This window comes from Leptodactylus fuscus, chromosome 1 (assembly GCF_031893055.1).
Source record: "Leptodactylus fuscus isolate aLepFus1 chromosome 1, aLepFus1.hap2, whole genome shotgun sequence".
NCBI lineage: Eukaryota > Metazoa > Chordata > Amphibia > Anura > Leptodactylidae > Leptodactylus > Leptodactylus fuscus.
In genome coordinates, this window is record NC_134265.1 from 7,220,194 (window position 1) to 7,235,418 (window position 15,225).

At 43.6% G+C, this 15,225-nt stretch overlaps 1 protein-coding gene across 1 annotated transcript in view; it reads left to right on the top strand.

The window, feature by feature from the left end:
• The window catches only part of LOC142194383 (uncharacterized), a 386,321-nt gene that overhangs the window by 151,057 nt on the left and 220,039 nt on the right, over nt 1-15,225 (top strand). Inside the window, 2 exon segments of the mRNA XM_075263533.1 lie at nt 6,032-6,155; nt 7,619-9,468. Coding sequence (XP_075119634.1) covers nt 6,032-6,155; nt 7,619-9,468 — 1,974 coding nt within the window.

Consider the following 15,225-nt stretch of genomic DNA (forward strand, 5'->3'; position numbering starts at 1 on the left):
CCTCGCGCTGTGCCCGTAATTGTTGCGGCATCTCAGCAGCTCGCTGGGATGCCATATAATGAGCGTGTTGTTGGCGTTGATGATCCGCTTGCTCCGGCATTTCAGCAGCTCTCAAGTTGGCCTGGCATTGAAGTTGTCCTTCGCACTGTGTCTGTAATTGTTCCAGTATCTCAGCAACTCGCTGGGACACCATATAATGAGTATGTTGTTGACGTTGATGATCCCCATAAGCTCCGCTTGAGGAGAAGTCTGTGACTTCTGGCTTCCTTCATAGCTCTCGATGTTTGAGAAAATTTAGATTCTCTTTTTCCCGGCATGTTTAAAATTGACAAACTGCCAATTTGGATGAAAGGTGTTTGTCCATGTTAGTGTGTCAGCACTGCCTGGAGCAGATCAAATAATATGCAAATGCATGTACACTGAGGGTCAGAGTGTGTTTACACATAGAGATAACAGACCTGGGACCTGACATAAGGCTGCTGCAGGAACAGTGTAATATAGTATGTGAACATAAATTCATAACAGTCGTGAATCCATGTCATCTACCATCATAAAAAGTAGCAAAAAGTTTTAATCAAGGTTACAAACTATCAATGTGCTAAATTTCATTCAAATCCGTTCAGCGATATTTGCGTGATTGAAGAACAAACATCCAAACACACAATCACATTCACATTTATAATATTAGTAGGATGAATAGTGATTTAATGGCCATTTCTATAGTGACTTTATACATGTATTCCTCCCATCATGCCTGTTAAAATACAGTGCCTTGCGAAAGTATTCGGCCCCCTTGAACTTTTCAACCTTTTGCCACATTTCAGGCTTCAAACATAAAGATATCAAATTTTAGTTTTTTTTGGGAAGAATCAACAACAAGTGGGACAAAATTGTGAAGTGGAACAATATTTATTTTTTAACAAATAAAAAACTGAAAAGTGGGGCATGCAAAATTCTTCGGCCCCTTTGTGTTAATACTTTGTAGCGCCACCATTTGCTGTGATTACAAGTCACTCGGGGTTTGTCTCTATCAGTTTTGCACATCGAGAGACTGAAATTCTTGCCCATTCTTCCTTCCAGAACAGCTGGAGCTCAGTGAGGTTGGATGGAGACGTTTGTGCAGCAGCATCAGCTCTTTCCACAGATTCTCGATTGGATTCAGGTCTGGACTGTGACTTGGCCATTCTAAGGGCTAGTTCACACGTGAACAAAGGGGCGGATTTTGACAGCGGATTTCGCTTCAAAATCCGCCCCTTTACAATGGTGGTCTATGTAGACCACCGGGCTTTTTTTTTCCGCTAGCGGGGAAAAGAAAGGACATGCCCTTTCTTCAGGCGGAAGCCGCGCTGCTGGCAGCTCCCTCCTATGTCGGCCCATTCATTTGAGCCGACAGCGGAGGGGAAAGCCGCGACCGCGATGGTCGCGACAGGCGGGTTTTGACAAGAGAGAGACACGGCTCACCGCGTCTCTCTCCGTGTCAAAACCCATGCGGGCAGTTCACGTGTGAACTGACCCTAACACCTGGAGACGTTTATGTGTGAACCATTCCATTGTAGATTTTGCTTTATGTTTTGGATCATTGTCTTGTTGGAAGATAAATCTGCGTCCCAGTCTCAGGTCTTTTGCAGACTCCAACAGGTTTTCTCCAGAATGGTCCTGTATTTGGCTCCATCCATCTTCCCTGTCCCTGCTGAAGAAAAGCGCAAACCATGATGCTGCTCCCACCATGTGTGACAGTGGGGATCGGGGTGTGTTCAGGGTGATGAGCTGTGTTGCTTTTACCCCAAACATATCGTTTTGCATTGTGGCCAAAAAATTGGAATTCCCAGCCCCTTCTTCCACGTTTTTTGTCTCCCAGGTGGCTTGTGACAAACTTTAAGCAAGACGTTTTATGGATATTTTTGAGAAATGTCTTTCTTCTTGCCACTCTTCCATAAAGGGCAGATTTGTGCAGTGTACAGGGACTGATTGTTGTCCTATGGACAGACTCTCCCACCTCAGCTGTAGATCTCTGCAGTTCCAGAGTGACCATGGGCCTCTTGGCTGCATCTCTGATCAGTCTTCTCCTTGTTTTACATGAAAGTTTAGAGGGAAGGCCTGGTCTTGGTAGATTTGCAGTGGTCTGATACTCCTTCCATTTCAATAGGATTGCTTGCACAGGGCTCCTTGGGATGTTTAAAGGGGTATTCCCACCTCACATACTCATCAGTCTTTACTGCTGTAAAATCTTCTTTCTTCCTGGTTTCTTGCATCATTTGGTGGGCGGGGTTTCCCACGCAACCTGCCGTTTAGATCCGCCCCCAAATTCACGTGTAGCTCCGCCCACCCATATTTGACTATGAAGTACAGGCAGCAGCAACTCCATTCTGTGTTACATACAGACACTGCCTGTCCCTGCCATAATGAACACAATTGAATTAGCTAGCCTGATAACTGGGAGAACAGAAGAAATGCAAGCAGCTCCTCTTCCCTATCTGAGTGCAGGACCTACGTGTCACCTAGCCTACGTAGTGTGGACACAGGAATAGCTAGAAAGACAGGCTCGCTCCTGCACTTAGCCCCTCCTCCCTCCCCCTGAGAGCAGCAGATACATCACTTGACTCATGAGCAGCTAAGTCAGGGCTGTGGCCACAAAAAATTGAATAAAGTAAGATAGTGGACAAACAAAGCAGTTTTGCTGAAGCAATGTATTTAGGAAAAGTCTTACATTCACATTAACAAGCAGTATAGATAGGATCCTTGTAATGGGACAACCCCTTTAAAGCTTGGGAAATCTTTTTGTATCCAAATCCAGCTTTAAACTTCTCCACAACAGTATCTGGGACCTGCCTGGTGTGTTCCTTGGTCTTCATGATGCTCTCTGCGCTTTAAACAGACCCCTGAGCCTATCACAGAGCAGGTGCAGTTATACGGAGACTTGGTTACCCACAGGTGGATTCTATTTCTCATCATCAGTCATTTAGGACAACATTGGGTCATTCAGAGATCTGAACTGAACTGAACGGAGTGAGTTTGCTGCACTGAAAGTAAAGGGGCCGAATAATAATGCACGCCCCACTTTTCAGTTTTTAGTTGTTAAAAAAGTTGAAAATGGCTCAGTGGTTAGCACTGCAGCCTTGCAGCGCTGGAATCCTGGTTTTCAAATCCCGCCAAGGGCAAAAAACTATCTGCAAGGAGTTTGTATGTTCTCCCCGTGTTTGCATGGATTTCCATCCCATATTCCAAAAAAGACATACTGATAGGGAAAAATGTACATTGTGAGCTCTATGTGGGGCTCACAATCTACATTAAAAAAAAAAAGAAAAAAAAAAAAGTTGAAAATATCCAATAAAGTTCATTCCACTTCACAATTGTCTCCCACTTGTTGTTGATTGTTCCCCAAAAAAATTAAAAATTAAAATTTGATATCTTTGTTTGAATTCTGAAATGTGGCAAAAGGTTGAAAAGTTCAAGGGGGCCGAATACTTTCGCAAGGCACTGTATCATGTTCATAAGTTACATCTTTCCCTTAGCATTGGTTCCTTTTTTTCCCTTTTTCTTTATTACCTGTCATCATGTTTTATGTTGGATTTCATCATGATTTTTTTTCATTAAATATTTTATTTTATCAAATGGTGGTTCTGTCTTTTGACATTGTGCTATTTTACATACACATCACCCAGCTCTGCTACATACAGGTCACGCACAGACAGCTGGAGAGATCTCTAAGATCTGGACAAGTGATTCTGTGACTCCTCCCACATCTATGACATCATCATAGGTCCTGTGAGCAGACGGCTGCTGTACCCGAGGAGGTAAGTGCTCACTCTCAGCCCTTCTCATACATACAGTGGTCCCCACACACTATAATGTCCTCCTTGTGGCCCCCACACACTATAATGTCCTCCTTGTGGCCCCCACACACTATAATGTCCTCCTCGTGGCCCCCACACACTATAATGTCCTCCTCATGGCCCCCACACACTATAATGTCCTCCTTGTGGCCCCCACACACTATAATGTCCTCCTCATGGCCCCCACACACTATAATGTCCTCCTTGTGACCCCCACACACTATAATGTCCTCCTCGTGGCCCCCCTACACTATAATGCCCTCCTCGTGGCCCCCACACACTATAATGCCCTCCTCGTGGCCCCCACACACTATAATGTCCTCCTTGTGGCCCCCACACACTATAATGTCCTCCTTGTGGCCCCCACACACTATAATGGCCTCCTCGTGGCCCTGTTGGATCTTACAATAGACTTGAGACTGGGAAGAAGATTCCCCTTCCAGCAATGACCCTAAACCTCCAGCCCGAGCTCCAGTGAATGGTTTCGATCACAGAATATTCCGCTCTTAGAACGGCCCAGTCACAGTCCAGACTGATAAGTTGGCTTTCCTAAAGAAGGCCAGCTGTTGTTGACTGTTTCCAAATTAGTTGGAGTCTAGGGTCCGGATCCCTACTCCCTCACCATATACTTAAAATGAAGACACAGACAACTGTATCTGCACATAAGATGGCGTGTGCGCGCCTAAGAAAAGGTTCATGCTTTATTTATACACAGTTTCTTAAGCGTTATCTAAAATATGCAATAAGTGATTGATTATACAAAAATATATTCAAGGTAACGAGCCATCTGCACTTGGTGGTTCAAAGCCAAAAAAACTATTAATCAGTCCTTGCCCTACGTGGGTGACCTTCTTCTATAGCAAAAAGCAGATAAGACAAAAATGTTCTCCTTGAGTTCTTCATCTTTGGTTAACTCTTTCCTCTCAAGACCTAAATCCCATTGAGCATCTGTGACAAGACATGAAAATTGCTGTTCACAGACGCTCCATCCAATCTGGCTGCAAAGAAGAAGAAGGGGCAGAAATCTCATCTCTAGATGTGCAAAGCTGGTAGAGACCGAGCCCAAAAGACTTGTAGCTGGAATTGTAGCCAAAGGCAGCTCTACAAAGTATTGCTATAGGGGGCTGAAGACTTTTACAAGCCCCTGTATCGGTGTTAGATCTCTGGATGGAACATTCTCCGGGACACTCATTCCTCTCATGTCCCTACAGCGGGGCCCATTCTCTACGTCCTCTATACCATCATGTAAGATTCTGCTCATTTCAGTAAGTCACAAACCTACAGATTCCCGTTGGCCACTTTCTCCTCTGCATTAGTCACTTGTTGTTGCACGTTGCGTACTAGGCTGTAATACTTCCTCTTCTGTCAGGGTCAGGGAGGACTGTACAGTTAGTTCCAGTGTGCTGGTAATATCAGGGGCCGAGTGTCTTCACCTCTATGGCCAGTAGATTGTAGTCCAGACAGAAATGTGGGAGATCTATCTGTGACAGTTGTGGCTGTTCCAAGAGATCGATGGACGAACCATCACTTGTTGTGACTGAAGCTGCAGGGAAAGTCAGTGTCATCTGTACAAGTGTCAGCTCCGTATCTTTGGACTCAACTCTTCTATTTATTCCATGGGATTCCGTGTAGTGATTACATTGTCTCATCTTCTCTCCATTCAGGTTCCTACAATATAGAATCCTCTCAGTATCTTCTATATAAGAGAATATTCCTGATTGATCCATCAAGGATGGAAAGAGACAGGAACAAGATGGCGGAAAGTCTATTAAATCTCACCCTAGAGATCATCTACCAGCTTACTGGAGAGGTGAGAGATTCTGATGATGTCATCATGACATCATTCTTATCTATAGTAATAACAGATGATATGACTGGAGAGGTGATGGACTCTGGACATGTATGTAGTGAGATTTATTAATGTGTCTCCCCATAACCAGGATTACACAGTAGTGAAGAAGCCCTCTAGTGGGCGCTGTCAGACCCTTGTATTTGATGGATTTAGAGGAACCCTGAGCCCATTCCCGGGACCTCCACCTCACCCCCTGATACAGGAGGAGATCAATGGACAGAAGATCCTAGGACTCACCCACAAGATGCTGGAGCTGCTGACTGGAGAGGTGACAGTGCTGGGAATGCTGGGACATTATACAGTAACTGGAGGGGTCGGGGTGATGACTGTATCATTGTGTTGTCAGGTTCCTATAAGGTGTCAGGATGTCGCTGTCTATTTCTCCATGGAGGAGTGGGAGTATTTAGAAGGACACAAGGATCTGTACAAGGAGGTGATGATGGAGGACCACCAGCCCCTCACATCAGCAGGTAATAGACATGACTATATACACATGGACTTCCATTATTTGTATGTACAGAATGAATTCAGTCCCTGTCTGTGTTTCCTACAGGTAGATCCAGTAAGAGGACAACACCGGAGAGATGTCCCAGTCCTCTTCTTCCACAGGATGATGATCAGGTAGATGGAGATATTCCCTATGATGTGTAGACGGGCTGTGACATCCTTGTGTCTGTGGTTTTCTGCATGTCGTAGTCATTCACCGTATTCTGCTGCTCAGACTGACCCTCCTGTTATTCTGTAATTCTATTGCAGTTGTTTTCCAGTAGAAAATGGAGCAATTGCTTTGAATCCTGCAGTGATGAATAACACGTCTGTTCCATAGTTTCACTATCACTAAGATGTCTCTTCTTCCTGCCCCCAGTATCTTATATTGTGTGACATCATCATTGTAATCTCTCCACCTACCACTCATTATTGGCTGAGAGGCTGACAGGTGATGTCATGTGATGCCCGGATGTCACACACGTGTCTCCTCTGTATTTTCACTGCACAATACATGTCATGACGGCCGTTTTAGTTCCCCCTAGAGCAATCGCATAGTATTCAGTTTAGTAAAAAAACGGACCAATTTATAATATTCAGGTTGAATGTGACTCATAACGAATCGATTCTCCCATCTGTACTCTCTGCTGACATCTCCATTATCTGTATTACAGAATTTCCATCAGGATAAAGATCTGAGCACTATTAATACTACAGAGCCCTATGTGAGTGGTGATGAGGAGTGTGAGGAGGACATTCCTACAGGGAACCGCCCAGGTGAGGAGTCACCACTATATAGAAGGGGACTGCAGGTGCAATTGGGCCTAAATGCCCAACAAAAGCCTAAAAAGTGAAACCTAAGATTTCTCGGTAGAAGTCCCTGGGTCTATAAAAGTGCTGCCCAGCGAGGCAGAAGGGGGTATTGGACTGGCACGGGCTACGCTCATGATACTGGGAGACCAATAGGGAAAAACAACAGAAGGAAGAATAGACCAACAACAGAGGTGGGAGGGGGGAGAGGGAGGAAAAGGAAGAGAAGGGTACCATGGAGCCCATCAGTGTAGGAAGAACTGGCTGAGGAGGAAAACTTTCCCTCCCAAACAGAGGAGTTTAGGAAATCAAGTTATAAAATTTGTCAAACTCCTGAAACAGAATCTAAGGCTTTCAAACAATTATAGCTTTCGAGAATTGTGGAGGAATCTACCGCCACCAATGTCTTCATTCTCTGGATTTGGCTGAGTTCCCTAATCCACTCAACTACAGTAGGGGCGTGAGAGCTACACCAATGGCTAGGAATAACTGATTTAGCAGCCATAAGGAAATGTCTTCTCTTTGTATCAGAGACGGATTCCACAGTCGAAGCGACTCAGGCAGTGGAAGATCAGTGTAGAAGATACTTGTAAGGTTATGTCATTCAAAAATAGTAAAAACTTTTTTTTCATGGCAGATGACTGTACCAGGAGCTCAGAGGGACATCTGATATCTACAGATTATAACGCAGAGGATCATGGTACCACACAAGATCCATATGAAGAACATGTCATTACCCCAGATATACCCTCAGCCCTTCAGGAGAAAGATAATTCATCACAGTCTGTTAAGAAAAATACAAGACGCAGAAGGAGTGTTATACATCAGAGAACTCCCACAGGAGAGAAGCCATATTCATGTCCAGAATGTAGGAAATGTTTTACTCAGAAATCACATCTTGTTCAACATCAGAAAATTCATAGAGGAGAGAAGCCGTATTCATGCCCAGAATGTGGGAAATGTTTTACTTGGAAATCAAATTTTGTTCAACATCGAAGACTTCACACAGGAGAGAAGCCTTATTCATGCTCAGAATGTGAGAAATGTTTTAGCTCTACATCACAACTTGTTCAACATCAAAGAATTCACACAGGAGAGAAGCCATATTCATGCCAAGAATGTGAGAAATGTTTTGCTCAGAAAGCACATCTTGTTAAACATCAAAGAACTCACACAGGGGAGAAGCCATTTTCATGTTCAGAATGTGAAAAATGTTTTATTTCTAAAGCAGAAATGATTGCACATCATAAACTTCACACAGGGGAGAAACCCTTTTCATGCATGGAATGCGAGAAATGTTTTAGATCTAATTCAGAACTTATTAGACATCAAAAGATACATATAGGGAGGAAGCCATATTCATGCCCAGAATGTGGGAAATGTTTTATCTCTAAATCCGATCATGTTATACATCAAAGAATTCACACTGGAGAGAAGCCATATTCATGTTTAGAATGTGATAAATGTTTTAGTCGTAAATCAAGACTTGTTGAACATCAAAAAATTCACACAGGGGAGAAGCTATATTCATGCCCAGAATGTGAGAAATATTTTACCTCTAAAGGAGGACTTGTTATACATCAAAGAGCTCACACAGGGGAAACCCCATTTTCATGTTCAGAATGTGGGAAATGTTTTACTAGTCAATCAGATGTGGCTAGACATCGAAGAACTCACACAGGGGAGAAGCTATATTCATGTTCAGAATGTCAGAAATGTTTTAACACTAAATCACAAATGATTGGACATCAAAGAATTCACACAGGGGAGAAACCATTTTCATGTTCAGAATGTGGGAAATACTTTGCTCAGAAGTCACATCTTTTTAAACATCAAAAGATACACACAGGGGAGAAGCCATATTCATGCCCAGAATGTGGCAAATGTTTTACCTCTAAAGCAGAGCTTGTTATACATCAAAGAACTCACACAGGAGAGAAGCCATTTTCATGCCCAGAATGTGGGAAATGTTTTATCTCTAAATCAGAACTTATTAGACATCAGAGAATTCACACAGGGGAGAAGCCATATTCATGCCCAGAATGTGGAAAATGTTTTCTCTCTAATTCTGAACTTGTTCTACATCATAAGAGTCACACAGGAGAGAAGCCATATTCATGCCCAGAATGTGGGAAATGTTTTCGCTCTAAATCAGACCTTGTTAGACATCGAAAGACTCACACAGGGGAGAAGCCATATTCATGTTCAGAATGTGAGAAATGTTTTACTCGGAAATCAGTCCTTGTTAGGCATCAAAGAACTCACACAGGAGAGAAGCCATTTTCATGCCCAGAATGTGGGAAATGTTTTATCTCTAAATCAGACCTTGTTAGACATCAAAAGACTCACACAGGGGAGAAGCCATATTCATGTTCAGAATGTGAGAAATGTTTTAGTCAGAAATCAAGACTTGTTGAACATCAAAAAATTCACACAGGATAGAAGCCATGTTCATGCCCAGAATATGAGAAATGTTTTACCTTTAAAGTCAATCTGTTTAAACATCAGGAAAATCACTCAGAAGAAAATTCCTTTTTCATGAATTATTTACCCGCCCCCTTTCACATCACAAAACATAAACAGCTCATCTAGAGTAGGAGCCATTTTCTTTTTTTTTTTGTGAAAGGGTTTGTCCCATCTCAAGGATCCTATCTAAATTGGTAGGTTATATACAGGCACCACGGTGGCTCAGTGGTTAGCACTGCAGCCTTGCAGCGCTGGGGTCCTTGGTTCAAATCCTGCCAAGGACAACATCTGCAAGGAGTTTGTATGTTCTCCCCGTGTTTGCATGGGTTTTCTCCGGGTACTCCCGTTTTCTCCCACACACCAAAGACATACTGACTGTAGATTGTGAGCCCTATATAGGACAGTAACTGTCAATGTCTGTAAATCACTGTGGAATATGATGGCGTTATACAAGTAAGCATAATAAATAATACTATGTAAATTGAAGCCCTTTCCTAAATATATTGCTTTAGAAATTCTGCTTTGTTTGCCTGGTATGTGACTTTAGTATTGCCATTGTTTACACTGCGTTGCTATAACCAGGGACCTGGGAGATAGGACAAGTGACATCACTGACTGCTGTTGCTGGCAGGACAATTAACTGAGATAATTGCAGTTTGCTGATATCTCTGTCTGTTATCTCTCTAAGTAAAAACACAGATATCATTGAGTGTTCTGTACAAGATTATCTGATGTGTATAAGTGTTGTGTGTTCAGCAAGAGGGAGGGGGAGAGAAGAGAGATACGGGAAACGAGCAGAAGACACTGCAGGCAGACTGCTGAGACACTGAGATGGGAAGACCCCTTTAAACTCATTGACAATTAGAATAAGACTAATACATTTGGATTTGAATCACACCTGTATTTTTGTGGCAGTCCTTTATATTTGGCAAGTCTGGGGTGACAAGAGGCATTTTTTTTGCCCCCTATACTGTTTTAAATTCTTCTGTATATTCTTCTAAAGTACCGTATACAATAAAACCTCTGCAGATGCAGTAACAGACATTGATGATGAGAAATCCCAGCAGGCCTATCTCAATCTGTCCTGTGTAATAGGTATGGTAAGGACTATGTGCAGGCTAATGCTAAGTCAATTAGTGCTCATCTAATTAGTAAACCAGGGGCACTGACCATCGCAGACATGGCGGCAGCGGACCTGGCTGATCAAAAAAGATGACGTCGCAGGTGAGAGGTTGCAGGAAGTAGCTTAGAGGTTGGGGAGGGAGGGGTCCAAACATATGGTGAGGTTCATGATTCTGTTGTCAGACTCTCGGAGTCACAACTTACTGTGGGGTCTGTCCCTGTCTCCTTTCTCCGCCGCCAGGCTTTATCAGTTCTGTATTTTATTCTCCGTATGGTTGTATGTATTTGTCTTGGTGTTGATAGGGAAACGAATATATGTTCGTGTAAATATATATGATAGAATACATATACGTTGTATTTCTCTTGTTGATTGAAGAGTTAAAAATCTGCTTCTCCATATTAATCAGAATATGTGCTCAGGACAGATAATAAACCAGATCGTAATAAAGTCATAAACTTCTATTAATACAGAACAGATCGAGTTAATAGTAGGTAGTCATGAGGACTTCAACCTTCCACGACGCGACATGACATAACCTGAAGTAGCCCCAGAATATATCAGACGAAGGGGGACTTTCCGAATTTAGGAGTGGTTATGTCATACATTTATATTGAAACTGCTGATTCAGAATGTCTCATGATTAATCAAATGTACGCCTATATACGCCTATACCTGTATGTTATTTTGATTTGATTTTTATTTTGATATGATTTGATTTTTTTTTTTCTTTGATTTGATTATTAATCAAATGTACGCCTATATATGTACCATAGCCTATGAACGCCTACCAAAATGGCTAGAAGAAGGCTCGATGTACACAATAAACTTATGCTTTAGTTCAGATTCATCTTGTCTCTGTGTGGATTGCTTCACTTGACGGCCCAGGCCTACCCAGAATTTGGAATCCATCCAATATACCTATTACCGTATATACTCGAGTATAAGCCGACTTGAATATAAGCCGAGACCCCTAATTTTACCACAAAAATTTGGGGTATTATTGACTCGAGTATAAGCCTAGGGGGGAAATGCAGCAGCTACTGGAAAATTTCAAAAATTAAAATGGCCGGAGTTCTTGGGTGCAGTAGTTGCTGGGGAAGGGGAGGGGGTGTTTTGGTTGTCTGTCTGCCTCTTCCCTGAGCTTGAGGACTGGTTTTTTTTCCTCCACTTGGAATTCAGCCTGGCTGAATGTAGCGCATCTGCAGTGCTCCTATTAACCCCTTCCCGACGGAACAGGAGCACTGCAGATCCCCTATATTCAGCCTGGCTGTAGTCAGGCTGAATTCCAAGTGGGGTGGGGGGGGGGAGGGGAACAGTCTCAGGGAAGGGGCAGTTAGACAACTTTTTGTTGAATGTTTCATGATTAATCAAATGTACACCTATACCTGTATGTTATTTTGATTTGATTTTTATTTTGATATGATTTGATTTATTTTGATATGATTTGATTATTAATCAAATGTACGCCTATATATGTACCATAGCCTATGAACGCCTACCAAAATGGCTGGAAGAAGGCTCGATGTACACAATAAACTTATGCTTTAGCTCTGATTCATCTTGTCTCTGTGTGGATTGCATCACTTGACAGCCCGGCCCTACTGGTAATTTGTTATCCATGCAATGTACCTATTAGTCTGATTTTAGACTAACATCACAGTGTTCTTCCATCTTTATATTGTAAAGCACTCTACCTTTTTTACATATATTGAATCTAACAGTGAATAGGATTGTCCTCTGTCTCTAATTTCCCCGCAAACCCGAAGAGTGAAGCCGTGTTACCCTGCTGTGTGCTAGTTGTGCTATGGGCATACTCATGTCTCGTGATAAGATAAGATAATCCTTTATTAGTCCCACCATGTTATGGGGATAACGTCTATCCTTAGGGAGAGACCGCCTTCTCAGGTGTGTGGAGACTTATACAGCCATAATTGCTCCACTGCAAGGGAACATGGGAAGAATATGCAAATCTGTTTCCCAAGATGTAAACAGGGAGACAGTGCCTCTGTTTTGCTGCCCTCTATAGCAAGCACCCTGAACAACATGCCCGACTTCCCAGAAGTCTTCACTGCATGATGCGAGGTTATAACCAAATCAATTTCTCAGCTACGGACGGCACCGTTTCTGTCTCTTTGGACTTCATCTGCGCAGCCTAGAGACAATTGATTTGGTTTAAGTGAGAGGCTGTGAGACCAGATTGTGGGGATAACGTCTATCCTTAGGGAGAGACCACCTTCTCAGGTGTGTGGAGACTTATACAGCCCTGTTTACATCTTGGGAGACAGATTTGCATATTCTTCCCATGTTCCCTTGCAGTGGAGCAACTATGGCTGTATAAGTCTCCACACACCTGAGAAGGTGGTCTCTCCCTAAGGATAGACGTTACCTGGACGTACCAATGTAATTTAAAGGGGTTGTCCCATCACAAGGATCCTATCTATACTGCTACTTTATGTGGATTTAAGGCCCCATCTATAGTATAGAGCAGGGGTAGGGAACGTACGACTCTCCAGCTGTTGCAAAACTACAACTCCCAGCATGCATACTTGCTCTGCTGATCTTGGAACTCCCATGGAAGTGAATGGAGCATGCTGGGAGTTGTAGTTTCACAGCAGCTGGAGAGCCGATGGTTCCCGACCCCTGGTATAGAGAATAAATCCCTGATCAGTGGGGTCTGAACACTGAGACCCCCCACTTATCCCAAGAACAGGAGATTATTGTCCCCTCATGACTGGTAGTGGCCGGCGCCCCCATTCTCTTCAGTGGGTGCACCGGAGATAGCCAAAGTCCAGCATTCAGTGATATCTGATGCCGTCCACCACCAGATACACCTACATTCGGCCAGACTTTGATCAGGCTCAATGCAAGGCAGGTGAAAAGAACCCCCTCAACTCTCAGGACCGGTGGGGGACGCAGCCGTCAGACCCGCACCCATCAGATTTTTGTCGCCTATCCTGTGGACAGATAAATACTTTTCATGGCATAATCCTATTTACAGGAGGGGCCACACGGTGGCTCAGTGGTTAGCACTGTAGCCTTGCAGCGCTGGAGCCCTGGTGTTCAAATCCCACCATGGGCAAAAAAACATATGCAAGGAGTTTGTATGTTCTCCCCGTGTTTGCATGGATTTCCATCCCATATTCCAAAAAAGACATACTGATAGGGAAAAATGTACATTGTGAGCTCTACGTGGGGCTCACAATCTACATAAAAAAAAAAATAAAAAATAAAAAATCCTATTTACAGGGCTTTATTTTAAGCTTATTACCTATTACAGCGGCCAATCCCCACAGCTCTGACACTAATCTATCCTGACCACTAGGACCCCCACCATCATCAAAACAGGGGTCCTACATTTGTACTACTGCTCCATTCATCTCTATGGGACTGCTGAAAAGAAGTAGAGATCAGAATTATTATCTCTGGCATCTCAAAGAGATGAACAAATCAGCAGTGCACATTGTGGATCATATAGGGGAGCAACAGGACATGTGATCAGTGGGGGCCCAATAGACAGATCCCCAGTGATCGACTTCTTATTCCTAGAGGGAATAGCTTGTTGCCTCTGGTGCTGGAAGCCGACATCTGTGTCCCTGGTATAGCGGTGGTGCTGCAGCCCTGCCCCCAATGACTAGGAACACAGCGGCAGTATTCACCACCGCCTATATACAGTGAACACAGCTGCAGTATTCACCACTGTCTATATACAATGTACAGAGCTGTAGTATTAACCACCACCTATATACAGTGTACAGAGCTGTAGTATTAACCACCGCCTATATACAGTGTACAGAGCTGCAGTATTAGCCACCGCCTATATACAGTGAACACAGCTGCAGTATTAGCCACCGCCTATATACAGTGTACAGAGCTGCAGTATTAGCCACTGCCTATATACAGTGAACACAGTTGCAGTATTAGCCACCGCCTATATACATTGAACACAGCTGCAGTATTCCCCACTGCCTATATACAGTGTACAGAGCTGTAGTATTAACCACCGCCTATATACAGTGTACAGAGCTGCAGTAATTCACCACCACCTATATACAGTGTACACAGCTGCAGTATTCACCACCACCTGTATACAGTGTACAGAGCTGTAGTCAGTGGCGTAACTAGGAATGGCGGGGCCCCGTGGCGAACTTTTGACATGGGGCCCCCCCGACACCGAAGATCTCGACCGAGTCCCTCCTACGCATTCCTGCGCGCTCTATTATGTCCCATAGTGGCCCCTGCACACAGTATTATACCCAATAGTGGCCCCTGCACACAGTATTATGTCCCATAGTGGCCCCTGCACACAGTATTATACCCAATAGTGGCCCCTGCACACAGTATTATACCCAATAGTGGCCCCTGCACACAGTATTATGTCCCAAACTGGCCCCTGCACACAGTATTCTGTCCCATAGTGGCCCCTGCACACAGTATTATACCCAATAGTGGCCCCCTGCACACAGTATTATGTCCCTTAGTGGCCCCTACAGGACTAAATACTGTCACCGCTGACCGCTATACCAGGACAAATTGTGGATAAAAAAAAATCTGGTCCTGTGCATTACAATTTAGTAACTCCATGTGCCTCATATTAATAGCAGTTAACCCTATCATGTCCCTCACATTAAGCCTTGTGTACCTCACATAAGAGTTAC